A 19,311-nucleotide genomic window follows, 5' to 3' on the forward strand; every position below is an offset into this window, starting at 1 on the left:
CTCTATCCAGCTCTACTTGTTCCACCCCCCCTTAAACCAGCTTATAGTTCACCTCTTTTCTATTTTTCCTTAGTTCTGTTGAAGAGTCATACGGACTCGAAACGTTAACTGTGTTCCTCTCCGCAGATGCTGTCAGACTTGCTGAGTTTTTCCAGGTATTTTTATTTTTGTATCGAATGAAGCTTTGTGGGTAGAGCTTAGGAATAAAAAAGGGGCAACCACATTGTTAAGTGTTTATCATAGACCCCCAGATAGTCAGTGGGAAATTGAGGAGCAAATATATGCACAGTTTGTGGAGGTGTGTAAAAACATTAACAATAGGGTAATTATATTAGGTGATTTCAACTTTGCCAACATTAATTGGGATAGACATAGTGTTAAGGGCTTGGATGGAGTGGATTTCTTGAAATGTGTACAGGAGAACTTTTTAGGTCAATATGTAGAGGGTCCAACAAGGGACGGTGCAGTGCTGGACCTAATTCTGGGGAATGAAGCCGGACAGGTGGCTGAGGTGGTGGTGGGGGAGCATTTTAGTGATAGCGACCACAACATGGTACAGATTAAGTTTGTTATGGGCAAAGAAATAGACAAGTTGCAAAAAAGTGTTTTGGATTGGGGGAGAGTGGATTTTAGTAAAATAAGGCAGGATCTGGCCACGGTAGACTGGGAACAGCTACTTGTGGGGAAATCTACAGAGGAACAGTGGGGGGTGTTCAAAAAGGAAATGGGGAGGGTACAGACTCAACATGTTCCCTCTAGGGTGATAGGAAGCAGTAACAAGCCCAGAGAACCATGGATGACCAGAGATATTCAGGTTACGATGAGAAGGAAAAGAGAGGCTTTTAGCAGGTACAAGGGAAGCAAATCAGCAGAGGCATTAGTGGAGTACAGACAGTGCAGGGTGGAGCTTAAGAAAGCAATTCGGAGAGCAAAGAGGGGATATGAAAAAGCTCTGGCTGGTAAAAGTAGGGAAAATCCCAAGATATTCAATAACTATATCAATGGGAAGAGGATAACCAGGGAAAGAGTAAGGCCCATAAGGGACCAAGCAGGCAACCTATGGGTGGAGCCAGAGGACATCGCTAGAGTGTTGAACGAATACTTCACATCCGTCTTCACCCAAGAGAATGAGGATGAAGGTATCAAACTCGGGGAGAGCAACTGCGAGGTTCTTAAGCAAATTGATATCGAGAGTGACAAGGTATTGGAGGTGTTGGCAGGTTTAAAAGTGGACAAATCTTCAGGTCTGGATGATTTGTGTCCCAGACGGTTAAGGAGGCAAGGGAGGAAATCGCAGGGGCTCTGACCCAAATTTTTAATTCCTCTCTGGCCACGGGGGAGGTGCCAGAGGACTGGAGAACAGCCAATGTAGTTCCGCTATTTAAGAAGGGTTGTAGAGATAAGCCAGGGAACTACAGGCCAGTGAGTCTCATGTCAGTGGTAGGGAAACTATTGGAGAAAATTCTGAAGGAGAGAATCTATCAACACGTGGAGAGGCAAGGTTTGATCAGGGATAGTCAGCATGGCTTTGTCAGAGGGAGGTCATGCCTAACTAATTTGATTGAATTTTTTGAGGAGGTGACCAGGTGTGTAGATGAGGGTAGTGCAGTTGATATAGTTTATATGGATTTCAGCAAAGCCTTTGACAAGGTCCCACATGGGAGACTTATAAAGAAGGCAAATGCACATCGGGACAGGATCATTTGATAAGGTGGATTCAAAATTAGCTTAGTTGTAGGAGACACAGGGTGATGACAGAAGGATGCTTTAGTGACTGGAAGCCCATGTCCAGTGGCTACCACAGGGATCTGTGCTGGGTCCCCTATTATTTGTCATTTATTTAAACAACATAGATGACTATGTGGGGGGACGGATTAATAAATTTGTGGATGAGACAAAGATTGGCCGGGTGGTTAACAGTGAGGTTGAGTGTCTTGGGCTACAGGAAGATATAGACGGGATGGTCAAATGGGCAGATGGAATTTAACCCTAAAAAGTGTGAGGTGATACACTTTGGAAGGAGTAATTTGACAAGGAAGTATTCAATGAATGGCATGACACTAGGAAGTTCTGAGGTACAAAGGGACCTTGGCGTGTGTGTCCATAGATCTCTGAAGGCAGAGGGGCATGTTAGTGAGGTGGTGAAAAAGGCATATGGGACACTTGCCTTTATCAATCGAGGCACAGATTACAAAAGTAGGGAGATCATGTTGGAGTTGTATAGAACCTTGGTGTGGCCACAGCTGGAGTACTGTGTGCAGTTCTGGTCGCCACATTATAGGAAGGATGTGATTGCACTGGAGGGGGTGCAGAGGAGATTCACCAGGATGTTGCCTGGGATGAAACATTTAAGTTATGAAGAGAGGTTGGATAGACTTGAGTTGTTTTCGTTGGAGCAAGAAGGCTGAGGGGCGACCTGGTCGAGGTGTACAAGATTATGAGGGTCATGGACAGGGTGGATAGGGAGCAGCTGTTCCCCTTAGTTGAAGGGTCAGTCACGAGGGGACACAAGTTCAAGGTGAGGGGCAGGATGTTTAGGGGGGATGTGAGGAAAAACCTTTTTACCTAGAGGTTGGTGATGGTCTGGAATGCGCTGCCTGGGAGGGTGGTGGAGACGGGTTGCCTCACATCCTTTAAAAAGTATCTGGATGAGCACTTGGCACGTCATAACATTCAAGGCTATGGGCCAAGTGCTGGTAAATGGGATTAGGTAGGTAGGTCAGGTGTATCTCACATGTCAGTACAGGCTCGATGGGCCGAAGGGCCCCTTCTGCAGTGTGTGATTCTGTAATTCTATGAAGTTGAAATCCCCCGCTATTACTACCCTATTATATTTACACTTCTCTGAAATTTGCCTACATATCTGCTCTTCTATTTCTCTCTGACTGTTTTGAGGCCTATAATCCACTCCCAGCAACGCGAGTGCTCCTTTTTTTGTTTTTAAGTTCTACCCATATGGTCTCATTTGAGGAGTCTTCTCAGATGTCATCCCTCCTTACTGCTGTAATTGATTCTTTGATCAATATTGTGATACCCCCTCCTCTTTTACCTCCTTCCCTGTCTCGCCTGAAGACCCTATATACTGGAATATTGAGCTGCCAATCCTGCCCCTCTCTCAACCATGTCTCTGTGACTGCAATGACATCATGCTGCCATGTGTCAATTTGTGCCCTCAACTCATCTGCCTTATTTGTCAGACTCCTTGCATTAAAATAAATACCATCCAACCTTGCCAAACTCCCTTGTGCCTTAACTGGCCTAAAATTTCTAAGCCTTCCAGACTCACTTGCTCTCTCTTCTAATTTTGGCTGTGCATCTCCCCCTGCTGAACCTCCTTTCAGGATCCCATCCCCCTGCCAAGTTAGTTTAAACCTTCCCCAACAGCAGTAGCAAACCTCCCCGCAATGATATTGGTCCCATTCCGGTTCAGGTACAACCCGTCGGCCTTGTACAGGTCCCACCGCCCCAGAAACAATCCCAATGTTCCAGAAATCTAAAGCCCTCCCTCCTGCACCATCTCTCCAGCTACACATTCATCTGGACTAACCTCCTATTTCTATACTCACTAGCGCGTGGCACCGGAAGTAATCCAGAGATTACTACCTTTGAGGTCCTGTTTATTAATCTGCTTTTTAGCTCCTTAAATTCTGCTGGCAGGACCTTATCCCTCTTTCTACCTATGTCGTTGATACCAGTATGTACCATGTCTCTGTCTGTTTGCCCTCCCCCTTTAGAATTGCCCTGCAGCCATTCAGTGACATCCTTGACCCTGGCACCAGGGAGGCAACACACCATCCTGGAGTCTCGTCTACAGCCACAGGAACGCCTGTCTGTTCCCCTTACTATTGAGTCTCCTACCACTATTGCTCTTCCCCTCTTTCCTCCCCACTCTCAACTCCCCCCACCCAGCTATGCAGCTGAGCCACTCACAGCGCCATGAGTGTGGCTGCACTCCCCAGAGGAACCGTCACTCTCACCATTTTCAAACACAGAGAAATGGTTCTTGAGCGAGATGCACCCTGGGGATTTCCTGACTACCTGCCTGACACCTTTCTTCTGACTGATGGTCACCTATTCCCTCTCTGTCTGCACTTCCGTAAGCTGTGGGGTGACCATGTCTAAAAACGTGCTATCCACAAAACTCTCATCCTCACGGATGCACCTCAGTGTCTCCAGCTGCTGCTCAAGCACCGAAACTCAGAGCTCAAGTAGCTGCAGCTGGTGACACTTCCTGCACACGTGGTCAGTCAGAGCACAAGGAGCGTCTAGGACTTCCCACATGTTGCAGGCGGTACATAACACGTGACTGAGCTGGCCTGCCATGCCTCTAGTTAAAAAAAAATCTTACGTTAAGTTAAATACAGTAAAAAAAAGTTAAATTTTTTATGTACTTTAAATAAAAACTAGAAACCTTACCTTTCCTTAGTTTAATCTATTTTAAACAGGAGAAAAAACTGGAGAAAAACATTTACCCACTACTCACCAATCAGCTCTCACCTTTGTGCCGACATCACTTTTTGAAGTTTCTCCACACTCGCGCTGTTACTGATCTCTCTGCCCATCTCTCACACTGTCTTGTGATGTCACTCTTGTTATTTACAACAGGAATTGACTGCAGGACACTCTTCCCAGACTGCTTCACCGCGATGCTGACTGCAGGACACTCTTCCCAGACTGCTTCACCGCGATGCTGACTGCAGGATGCTCTTCCCGGACTGCTTCACCGCGATGCTGACTGCAGGACGCTCTTCCCAGACTGCTTCACCGCGATGCTGACTGCAGGATGCTCTTCCCGGACTGCTTCACCACGATGCTGACTGCAGGACGCTCTTCCCAGACTGCTTCACCGCGATGCTGACTGCAGGATGCTCTTCCTGGACTGCTTCACCGCGATGCTGACTGCAGGACGCTCTTCCCAGACTGCTTCACCGCGATGCTGACTGCAGGATGCTCTTCCTGGACTGCTTCACCGCGATGCTGACTGCAGGACGCTCTTCCCAGACTGCTTCACCGCGATGCTGACTGCAGGATGCTCTTCCCAGACTGTTTCACCGCGATGCTGACTGCAGGGCGCTCTTCCCAGACTGCTTCACCGCGATGCAAATTGTGGGACACTCTTCCCAGACTGCTTCACCGCGATGCAAATCGCAGGACACTCTTCCCAGACTGCTTCACAGCGTTGAAGACTGCGGGCCACTCTTCCCAGACTGCTTCACCGCGATGCAGACTGCAGGACACCCTTCCCAGACTGCTTCACCATGATGCTGACTGCAGGACACTCTTCCCAGACTGCTTCACCATGATGCTGACTGCAGGACACTCAATATTTCACGAATTTGCATGTCATCCTAGCGCAGGGGCCATGCTAATCTTCTCTATATCGTTCCAATTTTTTTTTAGTATATGTGCTGCCAAAGTGAGCTCTTTAATGGCTTCTCATCTCTCTCTATCTCTCTCTCCATGCCCTTTAATGCTCTCTTGTCTCTCTCTCCGTGCTCTTTAATGGAATCTCGTCTCTCCCTGCGCGCTCTTTAATGGACTTTCGCCACTCTTTCCGTGCTCTTTACCAGTCTCTCGTCTCTCTCTGCACTCTTTAATGGGCTCCCATCTCTCTCTCTGCGCTCTCTGCACTCTTTAATCAACTCTCGTCTCTCTCTCCGCGCTCTTTAATGTACTGTTGTCTCTCTCTCTGCACTCCTAAATTGACTCTTGTCTCTCTCTCCGCACTCTTTAATGGACTCTTGTCTCCCTCTCCATGCTCCTTAATTGACTTTCGTTTCTCTCTCTGCACTCTTTAATGATTTCTCAACTCTCTCTCCACGTTCTTTAAGGTACTTTTGTCTCTTTCTCCGCGCTCTCTGCACCCTTTAATTGCCTCTCGACTCTCTCTCTCTGCGCTTTTAATGGAATCTCATTTCCCTGTCTCTCTCTCCATGCTCTTTAATGGTCTCGCTTCTCTCTCTTCCCTCGCTCTTTAATGTTAGCCCGTCTATCCCCCACACTCTTTAATGGTCACTCCATGCTCTTTGTTCATGACCATCCATACTAGATGGTCTCCTACTGGCTCTCCAATTTCCAGAGCCTGTCCTCTGTCCTTGGTTGGATGGAGAGCCCACTCATTGGCTACAAATTGGCAGTGTAGGTTTGGGACCCCCACCCCAACCCTGTAGGTTTGGGACACCCACCCCAACCCAAAAGGCAAAATCATGTCCCAAATATCTGATAAGGAGGAACTTGATACTTATTACCATGCATCAAGTGTAGATAAACTGGAATATGATTGGTCAACACAGGTATATGGGAGCAGCAAATCTTAATTCGATGCACTTAATTTTCTAACTCAAGTGGATTAACTGGTAGTAAATTACTATTTGAGAAATTTGGAATTGTGTTTCACAGAATAAATAGTAAATTGCACAGGGCTACACAATCTGAGTTAGTTTTACCTAAAGGCAAAGCTCGGTTATAATTTGACCATTAGGAAATAGGCAAGCCAAGAAAATGGAACAGAATTTCTTAACTAGGAGTTTCCAGAGTCAACACCTCCTATATCTGGTTGCTTTATTTTCCCAGCATGCAGAGAATGTTTGATAAACTGAAACATTTGTCAAGAAAGTGTCGATTTTGATTTTCACAATGTTGTAAATAGTTGACAGGGAGTCAGCAGCCTGATTTTGAAAATCAAAAGGTGTAAAATGAGCTTCTGAATCTCTGTCACCAATTTTACACTCATGCAAGACAAAATCCACCCCAAAAACTTGTTAACCAGCTCTCTTGTCATGCACTTTATAAACGGAGCTGCAGTTTTCATTTTAGAAGAGTTGGGTGACAATAGTTTCCACTTTTTTATTAAACATAAACAACAAATGAAAATGGAGGAGTTTGGAATCAAGATGTGATATTTTGTTAAGCAATATGTTTAAGATTACACTGTACAAGAAAATAAAATTCAAATACTTAGTCTTTCATTAATCTCACCACATTGATCTGCCTGGTTTTGGCTCAGTTTTTAAATTTGGGTTCACAGTACACACAACACAAAAGCTGACATTGTTATGCATATGTATTTTTATATATATATATATATATATATGGAGGTCATGTGCATATCCAATGATAAGAGGATGTTTACAATTTGGACAGGAAGTGCTCAATTTATAACCTGCTACTAGAAAAGCAAACAAATGCTCCCCACACATTAGTGGTCCTATAATTTCAAACGTTGACTCATCTGCTATTGTCCCGCACGCCTTACAGAAGGAGTAGTGAAGCTTTTCTGTCTTTGTGGGCCACAGTAGAAGCCCACAGACCAATACAAATATCACAACATGGGGTGTTAGCAAACCTTTGGGTTCTGCTTTAGCATGTAGTCATCAATTAGATTACAGTACTAAGAATAGCCTTTTCCAAATCCCCAGGCACACAACATAAAAAAACACCGTTTGCAATATTTTGTAAATAGACTTGCAAGATTGGGGAAGTAAATTTGACCCATGGGCTTTAGTTTGTACATCTCAGCTGTACAAAATTCAGAACTAAGGGGGTATAAAGTCAAAATGAATTGTCAGATTTCATCTGGTGTGTACTGCACATGCACATTTGATAACTTTATATATATATATACATATATATATATATACATCAGGTAGGTAGAAAAGGTTCCATTTTTATCCTTTGTTAATTACCCAAATTGTATGCTGACTCATGGTAATGTAGCCTCTGAGAATGTTCAGCTATTCAAAAGGAAACAATGCTATATTTTCAGGTACAGCCAGCTTGCAAGGTTTCTAAATGGAATTCTTCATTTAAGAATACATCATAACATCGAAGACACAATGGTATGTTGACAATATAATTACTGCTCTGAGCATTATTTTATTTATGTTCAAAATTTCTCCATATTTGCCAATTTACAAAAACCTGAAGGCACTGTGATCTGATGGAGGCTCGGTTGCGGTCTGGTTTGACTGAAATAAGCATGTTTTCATGGATTTATGTTTATAGCCAGGTGTATATTTCCATGTGTCTCTCCCACAGGCCAAAACCTGAGGTAGCATAAAATATGGGTAACTAAGGTCAAAAATTGGAAGTGCATTATTGCATTGCATCATTACCACAGAAGCTGAATATTTTCTAACTATCCTGAAACAGAGTCAGATTGTGCTCAGGAAGTGACTAACTTTAGAGTGCATTCTTATTTTTAAGCAATTATCAAGAAAGTTATTGGTTAGTAAAGCGAATGATGCTTGTTATGCCACAGAGCCTGATACAAATGTGCAAAGATAATCAGCTCTAAAGTCAGTCCGCCCAGGCTTTGTTAGTATAACTTGCACAAAAGTCTGCTCAGCAGAAATTACAAGCAGAAGGAAAAAGCAAACACTACCTTGCATTCTGGACAACCATAACTTGGCTGAAAACGCCCAAAGGTTGAGGGGAGAGCAGAAGAAATAGAAAATAAAGAGAATGCACAAAGGCAAAGACAAATCAGCATGAGATAGAGAGTAAAGCTGAGCATGTGAAATAATTCATATTAAAAACGTAGGAAGGGGAGGGGAGAAGAAATAGCTACTTGGATTAGAACAGGAAAACAAACTGCTAATGTAACATGAAACAGAGAGTTACCAGCCTTCTCCCTTGGATTAAGCAAAACCCTGAACACTAATTAAAATTAATATTTATGTAATGAAACAGGACAAGAGCAAAAACAAAATCAGCATTTTTAATTATGTTTTTAGTAGAATTAATATAGGAACGTTTTTATTTCTTCCCTCCATATTGGCCTGAGTGAGATTCTAGAGAATGCATTTCTGACTCTACACTGCTTTATCAGAAGGAGTGAGAGTGAGAACATTGTCCAGTCTCACCCTCACTTCATGGCCCATATTGTGGAATTTCACTAATCAAAACAAATATCCACGTTTCCTTAAATAGTTAGATGTTCGGGAAAATATTTAAGTTTTTGTTCGTTTTAGATTGCAAATGGACTTTTCACTTGTAAAATATGTAATAATGTTGATAGATATTAGATTAAATTATTTTATGAAATAAAAAATAGAAAGTGCTGGTAAAACTCAGCAGCCTGGCAGCATTTGCAGAGAGAGAAACAGAGTTAATGGGCAGAATTTTCCCATTGGTGTGCAAGGCCGGGCCCCACACGTCCGCGTGTAAAACGATGCGTGGTGATGTCGGGCAAGTATCCCAGCGTCACTGCGCACCATCGCGATATTTCATTGGGCGGGTGTGCGATGTTCTCTGCTGCACGCCCGCCATTAATTAAAGGGCCACTTAAGGCCCTTGACTCATGCCAATTTTTCGGCGCTCATGCAATCTTCGGGTTGGCGTAATTGGCAGGCGGTTAGGACAAATTTGCATTAACCTCATCCACGGGTGGGATAAGAGGGCTCAGTGGGGTCGCGAATGTGCACAGTCAAGTATTGATTTTTCAAGGTTACTGAAACTTGCTTGTGTGATCTGTAATACTTCAAAACGCACACCAGCTGCTTGGTCTGGACTCACAACCCTCAGGTCCGCACTCTGCAGTGAGGAATTTTTTCTTGGCCTGCAAATTTCAGGAAGCCTTCCCTTAGCCTGGGAATGGGAGCTGAACTGTCCACTGGAGGCAGCTCCTCTGAGGAGGGAGGGAGGGCTAGAAGCAGGAGGAGGTCAGGAGTGCACATTCAGCCTCCAGGGGAGCCACCTTTGGGAGGTCAGGCGCAGGCACAAGGGGCGCAGGGTCAAGAGGTAGTCCAAGGTGGAAGGGGCCACAGAAGATGCCACTATCCTGCTGCCAGGGTTTACAGGCGGCGAAACAGCTACCTCAATATGACTGAGGTGCAGTGCTGAAGGAGGTTCCATTTCTCAAGGGAGACAGTCAACTATATCTGTCAGATAATTGGCCCTGAGATCTCCCCTAACTGTGTGGGTGGACACCCCATGCCAGCTGCTCTAAAGGTCACAGCTGCCCTCAATTTCTAGGCCTCTAGCTCCTTCCAGGGCTCGGTGGATGATCTTTGCGGGGTCTCCCAATCAGCTGTCCACACTTGGGTCTAGCAGGTTACAGGCACTCTGTTCAGATGTGCATTAACATTCATCCACTTCTGCTGTGACCAGGGAAGCCAGACACAGTGAGCCAGAGGCTTCGCGGCCATTGCTGGCTTCCCCCGTGTCCAGGGTGCTATAGACTGTACACATGTGGCCATCAAGGCGCCAGCAGGTGAGCCCGGTGCCTTCGTCAACAGGAAGGGCTTCCACTCCATGAACGTGCAGATAGTGTGTGACCACAGGATGCTGATTCTACAAGTCTGTGCAAGGTACCCAGGCAGCTCCCATGACGCCCACATCCTCAGACACTCCCAAGTGCCGGGGCTCTTCAGTGCTCCAGCCCGGCTGGATGGATGGCTGCTGGGTGACAAGGGCTATCCCCTCAGAAGGTGGCTCATGACGCCTCTCCACCATCCAAGAACAGAAGCTGAGCAGCGGTACAATAGGAGCCAGGGCACCACAAGGGCTGTGGTGGAGAGAACCATCGGTCTTCTCAAGATGCACTTCTGATGCCTGGACCGCTCAGGGGGCGCACTCCAATACCCCCCAGATCGTGTGTCGGTGATAGTGGTTACATGCTGTGCTCTCCACAATCTGGTGCTGGAAAGGGGGGATGCTGTGGGCGATGAAGATGTTGACACAGTGTCTGCGGCTGCACATGCTGAGTCCAGCAGTGAGTCCGAGGATGAGCACACACAGGGAAATGTTGAGGGGGTAGATGCTGACCCGGGCATACTCCAGGGAGGCAGAGACACCCGGGAAGCTTTAATCCAATGAACCTTCAACTAGTACACCACAGATAGACCTCCAGGACAAGCCTGGGCTGTAGGCTCCATACTCGATACCTAAGTGCCAAATCTTCCAGGTTATGAACAGTAACTAAGGGCCTTGTTAATAAAGCTGAATGTCCCACAAAGCACTCCGAACATTTTTGGAAACCATACACATGCAGAAGAAAAGAGGCTCCCTCAGCCATGGTGACATGTCTGAATTTACTATCACAGGCAAAGAAACTTAATGAAACAAAATGACAAGGGTGTTCCGAATCAAAGCAAATCATAAAGACCTCATCTCGGGCCAACACAAAAGCACCAGTGAGAAACCCGTGCTGTGCCTAACATGCCTTATGTTTACGTTTCCGGGTGCTACGTCTTGGTGCTGCCCCATCGCTGGGAGTGGTATCTGAGCCAGCCTGCTGACTCTGCTGTCCTGTTGGCATCGATGACCTTGGCAGTTGTCCTCTGGCCCGTGGAGCCTGTGCTGGCCCCGCCTGGGAGGGAGCTGCCAGTTCCACAGCTGGCATCTCCCCACCTGTCGCAGACTCACCGGATGCCACGGTCACTGGCAGAGGGGCAGAGGAGCTGCCGCCCTCATCCAGAGCGCCCTGAGAGGAGCCCGCAGAGACGACAGGCAGCTGCTGCGCCGACGTGAGGTCACTTCGGACCTCCCTGCTCACTGTGGATGGATGGGCACCGAGCTGGGAAACTTGATGCCCAGACCACCTCCACACTGGCACTGACCAGCTGAGGTCAATGCTGATTTAAGGGCTTGCTGGTCAGAGCGCATTCCCAGGAAGCCCTGATGGGTCTCCTGGAGGAGCCTCTCCACGAGAGTCGCCACTCTCTCCGTGGAGGACGCATGGCACTCGGACATGTGGCTCATTGCTTCGGCGATCGTCCACATAGGCCCCTCCACCATGGAGACCAAGCCAAGCATAGCCTCATGTATCTCCCCCAGATGCTCCCGCACACCCGGCCGCATTTCCTGCAGCTGCTGCATCGCGGACGTCACCAGAGGCTCATCATCAGGCACCGACTGATTTCTGCCTGGTTCCCTGCAGCCCTCTGACTGCTGGCGCCATGGGCACTCTCTGTCTCTGCCAGCTCCTCCAGTGACTGTGAAGTGCCCTCACTGCAGTGCCCTGGGGCACTAGCCGACGTTCCAATTCCCACCGAGGTGCTAGTATCTGCGCTGGTGCCTGCCTGGCAGAGATGGTGTGACACTGGTGAGACTTCAGGGCCCTCAGGTGAGAGAGGGGGCCTCTGCTGCTCCTCCTCCCGGCCCTGCTCCGCTGATGCTGAAAGGAAGAACAAGGACATTGGATCAGTTAACGTGGAGACAATGTCAATGTTCATCCCTGTCCCCCGGATCATTATGTGCTCATCCTTCCATAAGCCATGTTGCAAACTTCAATCACTGAACATTCAGCACTGCCATGGCTGTTGGGAGAACAATGGTGACCTCACTGCTGGGCAAACATACCTGCCCGTGGCACCCCAGCCTCACCGACACCAGGGGACCTGGGCACATGGCGCCTCTCCAGATCCAGGGCTTCCTGCTCAAACTGGTTGAGAGTGGCTAACTGTGCCGGCCCTCCGCCAGTCCTCACCCGCTCGGCCGCATTATGAACATTCGTCTCCTGAAAAGGTGAGAAGAGCATTGATTAGTGCTACTTGTACCTGGACTCTCTTCGTGAACGGCCCACCCCAACCAGAATGGGACATATCAGGGCTCCAGTGCCTCCTCACCCCGCTGCTGCCGAACACTCACACAAAGATGCCAGGCCTGTTCCCCACCTCCTCACCCCCTTGGCCAATTGCTGCTGACACACATTAGGCACCACATGGTCTAACCTTCCATAACAAGGAGGCGCAAGCACGTGGAGCATAGAAGACAGCAGATCGATCGGTGCCAACGCCAGCTTGAAGCTCCCCTCCCAGCATCTCATCACCCTGACTGGGACATGTCCTGGAGTTCCAGCTCTGTGTCCAGGTGCAGCTCCTCCAGGTTGCTCCCAAAACAGTCATGTGGGTCTCAGTGTACCACATGCTGCGGGTGCAGAACCCATCTCTTCACCACCCTCTCAGGGTGACCTCAGCATGGGCAATATCTGCTGGCCCACCCAGCGAAGGACACATGTTGTCAATGATTCAATGCAGTCACTACACTCAGGCTTTGGAGGGGCAGGGGCAGCAGGGGGAAAGCCGACCTGCTGGGTTAAATGGCCAAATGCCAACATGATACTCACCCTTCCAGAGGGCAACAAGCTGAAGCGCTTGTGACACTGGATCCAGGTGAACCCTAACACCTCACGGGAGTTCACCACCTCCGCCACCTCCTCCCAGACACGTTTCATCATGTGGGGGGGGCCTCCTCCTCCCATCCTGGGGAACCAGCACCTCCCCCCGTGCTGCCACCCCCTTGAGGAGAGCAGCAAGGCAGTCATCTGAAAAACGAGGGGCACACTGGCCCCCTGCCCTACCCTCCGGCCTGGCCTGTCCCAATGGCCTACCCTCCGGATTGTGTCACCTACATTGCCCCCCTGCAGATCCCTTCACCCAGCCATTGTGAGCAGCCTTTCCGAGGCTGCCAGGCCGCCGGGTCCTTCCATTATCCAGGCCGCCGGGTCCTTCCGTTATCCAGGCCGCCGGGTCACCATTGGACCCAGTGGGCTGAGGGCACCCACCGCCGCCCACCCACTTCCGCTATGCACGGGAACCGTGAAGTACGCTGGGTGGGCCTTAATTGACCCGCCTGAGTAAAATGGCAGCGCAGACCCAATCGTGAGCAGTGATCAGGTCCGCGCCCGCCCGTGCCCGCTCCACCCCCTGCCATCCAGAAAATTCTGCTCAATGTTTCGTATCAAATATAACTCTTCTTTGGTTCACGAAGAAGAGTAATATTCAACTCGATATGTTGACTCTGTTTCTCTCTCCACAGATGCTGGCAGAGCTGCCGAGTTTTGCCAGAACATTTAATTTTTATTTCAGATTTCCAGCATCCACAGTATTTTGCTTTTAATTATTTTATGGGTTGGTTACATCAACACATGGGAGGCAGCAGATAGGAAACAATTCAGGATATATTTTGAGTTCCATCTTCATTAGGCAAGGACTCCAGCCATGTTGTTGAATGGGATTGAACTGTGGCAGTGTTGCTTATAAAAACTAAATGTTTTCCCATTTAATATACACTTAATTTCTGGTCCCGGTATCTCCCCCATTTCCCTAGAAATAATCTTTATTTTGGTTGTTAAACTGAATATTAACAGCAAAGAGTCTTCATATTCAAAATATGGAGTTTGAGGCAGTAGCAGAAAATAATTGCTACACCAATGGCCTGTTTCTGTGCTGTAAAATTCAATGTAACTTCGCCGACCCACTGCAAAATACAGCCACATATCAGAAGTGTTATACAGAAGATTTGCAGAGGAAAATAAATATTACTGATTTTTCAAGCTCTGGTAGCTCAGGATTGACATTTAGTTTGGCCCAAAGCACTAATTTCTCCAGTAACACATTGGAATGGCTCCATCAAGTCGCTCCATGGGAGACGAGACCCAAAATGGCGGGTCTCTATAAAAGACAGAATGAATAATGTTTCTGCTGCAAGGGACAATTGCTTGTTTTTTTTATATTTTGCGGATAAAGGAACACTTCATGCTGAAACCATTGTTCTAAATGTTTCCTTAAATATTTAATACTTAGGGAAAGCACGTCAATGGACACTCACTTCACCTCCCCTGGTCGGCCACCCTTCCTCAGGAGGGTCCCCGTTCTCAATATCCCTGATTGTTTCCAATGGGGCTGCTGAAGTAGTCATGGCAGCTCATGTTGAACAATAAACTTTCATTAGAAGTTTTATTCAGAATTAGATCACATTAAATACAAATCTGATGAATGAGAAACTTGTCTAAACCAAGTGTGAAGGTGGGAACCCCTTTAGATGACATTGGGCTATCGGCCCATGAACAATGTGCACCATTCAGAGACATACTGGTCGAATTTTAATTCTTCACTACATGCTGTGTGACAGGAAACAGAAAGTAGTGATAAATGGTTGTTTTTCAGATTGGAGGAAGGTTTGTAGTGGAGTTCATCAGGGGTCAGCGTTGGGACACTTGCTCTTCCTGATAGATATTAATGACCTAGACTGTGGTGTGCAGGGCATGATTTCAAAATTTGCAGATGATACAAAGATTGGAAACATTGTCAACTGTGATGGGGATAGTCTTGAACTTCAAAAGTACATAAACATGTTGGTGGATTGGACAGACAAGTGGCAGATGAAGTTCAATGCAGAGAAGTGTGAGGTGATTCGTTTTGGCAGGAAAAATATGGTGAGACAGTATAAAATAAATGGAGAGACTCTAAAGGAGGTGCAGGAACAGAGGGACCTCGGTTTATACATACATAGGTCATTGAAGATGGCAGGGCATGTTGAGAGAGCAGTTAATAAAGCTTTTAGTATCTTAGGCTTTATTAATAGGGCCATTGAGTACAATAGTAAGGAGGTCATGTTAAACTTGTAAAAGACATTGGTTAGGCCTCGTCTGGAGAACTGCATCCAGTTCTGGGCTATACTTGAGGAAGGATGTGAAGACACTGGAGAGAGTACAGAGGAGGTTCACAAGAATGATCCCGGAATGAAGAACTGTAGCTATGAGGATAGATTGGAGAGGTGGGACTCGTTTCCTTGGAGAAAAGAAGGCTGAGAGGAGACTTGATAGAGGTAGTCAAGAACTTGAGGGATATGGACAGGGGAAATAAGGAAAAAAATGTTCCCACTCAAGAGAGCAGCAAGAACTAGAGGGCACAAGTTCAAAATAAGTGGCAAAAGGATTAAAAGCGATGAGAGGAAAAATTTTTTCACCCAGCGGGTTGGAGTCTGGAACAAACTTCCTGAGAGGATGGTGGAGGCAGATTCAATCAAGATGTTCAAAAGGGAATTGGATTGCTACCTGAAAAGAGAGAATGTGCAAGGTTTCGGGAATAAGGCAGGGGAGTGGGACTAGGTGGAATGCTCTATCAGAGAGCCAGTGGAGACTCGATGGGCCAAATGGCCTCCTTCTGCACTGTAAAGATTCTGTGATACTGTGGTTTATTTAGGATCAGTTTTTCAACACATGTATAAAAGTAATGACAGGAGTGACAGCATAGGGTTCGTACAGCACAGGGTTCGTACTCTTCTTTGACCTTAATGAATATGATTTCAGCCCATTTCACTGGGTGTTTTGCATTGCCATTTTCATCAACTGGCCCATCTCACACCAGAAACAATTGCTACATAAGACATGGTAATTGGCCTTTCTGCATCAGATAGCGACAGCTTGTCAAAATCATTTGTTGTGCTGGATTTTAATCTAACATTGGTTCTCTAATTAGTGGCTACATGTTTCAGTAAAACCAAATCCAATTGTTCAGAATCAGATTATCTGGTTCATGTTGATTTAGAGAAAACTATCCAGTCAGGCTGCATCTTTTTGAAAATGATGGTTGATTGGGAATACTATCAGCTGTATGGCAGGTATTATCTGTTATTAACACTATCAGCAGGTATTGTCTGTATGGCAGGGATTTCTGCTGTTATTTTTGTCTGAACAAATTTGGTGTCTAATTTTACTTTCAATATGACTAATTTAGTAAACATGAATTGATTTTAAACAAAAACAGAAACAGAAATACCTGGAAAAACTCAGCAGGTCTGGCAGCATCGGCGGAGAAGAGCACAGTTGACGTTTCGAGTCCTCATGACCCTAAGTTCTGTTGAAGGGTCAACTGTGCTCTCCTCCGCCGATGCTGCCAGACCTGCTGAGTTTTTCCAGGTATTTCTGTTTCTGTTTTTGTTTTGGATTTCCAGCATCCGCAGTTTTTTGTTTTTATCTATGAATTGATTTGATATATATTGATGATGTTATGACACATACAGTGTTCACAAGAAGAGAAGTTTTGCTGCCAAACTTATTCTGCTAAGGCTAAATCTTTTCCACTTCTTTTAGCAAAAAGTAGACAAGAATATGAAGTGAGGTCCAGCTTTTTATTAGAATTAGCAAATGGAGGAAAACATGTTCTTTAATGTGTACAGAGAATGATTCTCCTTTTCTTTCAGATCACTTACCTGATTATATCTTAAATGTTACCTTATTCTATTTTCAGTCATTAAAAGCCTTTATTAAAACGTTTTGTGAAAAGAGTTGACATGGTCTTCAAGTTAAAGTTTATAAACAATGTCCAAAGAACAAGATTTCAGTGCAGAAGACTCAGAGAAAAGGCCTCATGGATTAGACCAATCATTTAAATCCAGTATTTTCATGAAAATAAATACTTACCATCCCATGGTATGGGTCAGGAAAATCTACCTTTGCACCTTCTATTGAGAAATATGTTATGACAAATGAAAGCATTTTCATCTGGTCGACAGGTAGCATTTGCAACAAGTATTTGCAGATATCCTGGACCAGATTGATTTGCTCACTCCACTTAATTCCAAAGATGTACATGAATCCAATCCTTTCTGCACTTTGATGATGTTTTCCATTTATCACCCTAAGTGTCCTTATTGCCACTTGCTAATTTAATTCCAATTTTTCCAAAACAAACAGACCTGTTTTCTGTGGGTGTGCTGCCACCTCTTCCCCAGAGACTAATGGAGGCAGGGGCATTGTATATTTTTAAGGCTGAATTAGATTCCCGATTGACAAGGGAATCAAGGGTTTGGGGGGTTTATGAGGAAAGTAGAGTTGAAGCCACACTCAGGTCAGTCATGGGGCAGGATTTTACATCCCGCAGGTGGGCTCACCTGATCCGATCGGATGTAAAATATTGCACAATGACATCGTGCGAGCGTCCCGACGTCATCGTGCACTTGTGCGATATTTCAATAAGCGGGCGTGCGAGAGTCAGCAGCACGCCTGCCGACAATTAAGAGGCTGGTTAAGGCCCTTAATCAATTAATTTAACCTATTTTTCGCTGCCCGCCCAACCTTATGGTTGGCGGGTGGGTGAATCAGCCAGGCGGCCTTTTGATTTTTAAGGAAACCTCATCCAAGGGCAGGATGAGGTTTCCACAATTAAATAAAAAATAAATATAAATTTTGGGCAGAATTTTTATTCTCTTTATGTTATTGTGACTGAGTCCCATGTTGAGACATTTTTTTCAGATTTTAAACATCTTTCTTTTTGATTTTAAAATTGTTCAGCTCCCTTAGACAGCTCCCTGCTTTCATAAGAACATAAGAAATAGGAGCAGGAGTAGGCCATTCAGCCCCTCAAGCCTGTCCTGCTGTTCAGTAAGATGATGGGTGATCTGTCCCAGGCCTCAACTCCTCTTTCGTGCCAGCTCCTCATATCCCTCAACTCCCCAACATTTCAAAAATCTATCTACCTCCTCTTTCAATACTTTCAGTGATCTAGCCTCCACAACTCTCTGAGGTAGAGAATTCCAGACCTTCACTACCCTCTGAGAGAAGAAATTCCTTCACATCTCAGTTTTAAATGAGTGTCCCCTTATTCTGTAACTATGTCCCCTAGTTTGAGATTCCCCCACTAGTGGAAACATCTTCTCAGCATCTACCCTGTCAAGCCCCCTCAGAATCTAATATGTTTCAATAAGATCACCCCTCATTCTTCTAAACTCTAATGAATAAAGGCCTAACCTGTTTAGCTGTTCTTGATAAGTCAACCCCTTCATCCCAGGAATCAGCCTAGTAAATCTCTTTTGAACTGCCTCCAATGCCAGTATAACCTTTCTTAAATACAGGGACCAAAACTGTACACAGTACTCCAGGTGCAGCCTCACCAACACCCTATACAGTTGTAACAAGACTTCCCTATTTTTAAACTCCAACCCCCTAGCAATACAGGCCAAAATTCCATTCGCCTTCTTAATTACTTGCTGCACCTGCATGTTAACTTTTTGTGTTTCATGCACAAGAACACCCAGATCCCTCTGTGCTGCACTTTTTTGGGGTCTCTCTTCATTTAAATAATAGTCTGCCTTTTGATTCTTCCTACCAAAGTGCATGACCTCACACTTTCCTACATTAAACTCCATCTGCCAAGTTTTTGCCCAATCACTCAACCTGTCAATATCCCCTTGCAGATTTCTTATGTCCTCATCACAACATGTCCTCCCAACTATTTTTGTATCATCAGCAAACTTGGATAAATTACACTCTGCCCCCTCCTCCAAGTCATTAATATAGATAGTAAATAATTGAGGCCCTAGGACTGATCCTTGTGGCACTCCACTAGTTCCGTCTTTCCAACCTGAAAAAGATCCATTAATCCTGGCTCTCTGTCTTCTGTGTTAATCAATCCTCAATCCATGCTAACACATTACCCCCAATACCGTGATCTCTTATCTTGTGCAATAACCTTTTATGTGGCACCTTCTGGAAATCCAAATAAACTACATCTACTGGTTCCCCTTTATCAACTCTGCTTGTTATATCCTCAAAGAACTCTAGCAAATTTGTCAGACATGATTTCC

At 45.8% G+C, this 19,311-nt stretch overlaps 1 protein-coding gene and 1 non-coding gene across 2 annotated transcripts in view; both read right to left on the bottom strand.

The window, feature by feature from the left end:
* The window catches only part of pcloa (piccolo presynaptic cytomatrix protein a), a 755,467-nt gene that overhangs the window by 168,761 nt on the left and 567,395 nt on the right, over positions 1-19,311 (bottom strand). Inside the window, exon 16 of the mRNA XM_078553074.1 lies at positions 8,384-8,410. Coding sequence (XP_078409200.1) covers positions 8,384-8,410 — 27 coding nt within the window. The remainder of the gene's footprint in view (positions 1-8,383; positions 8,411-19,311) is intronic.
* On the bottom strand, positions 5,313-5,416 carry LOC144688154 (U6 spliceosomal RNA). Its single transcript, XR_013578356.1, has one exon. It is a non-coding gene; the product is annotated as a U6 spliceosomal RNA (small nuclear RNA).

This window comes from Cetorhinus maximus, chromosome 12, assembly GCF_964194155.1.
Source record: "Cetorhinus maximus chromosome 12, sCetMax3.hap1.1, whole genome shotgun sequence".
Classification (NCBI taxonomy): domain Eukaryota; kingdom Metazoa; phylum Chordata; class Chondrichthyes; order Lamniformes; family Cetorhinidae; genus Cetorhinus; species Cetorhinus maximus.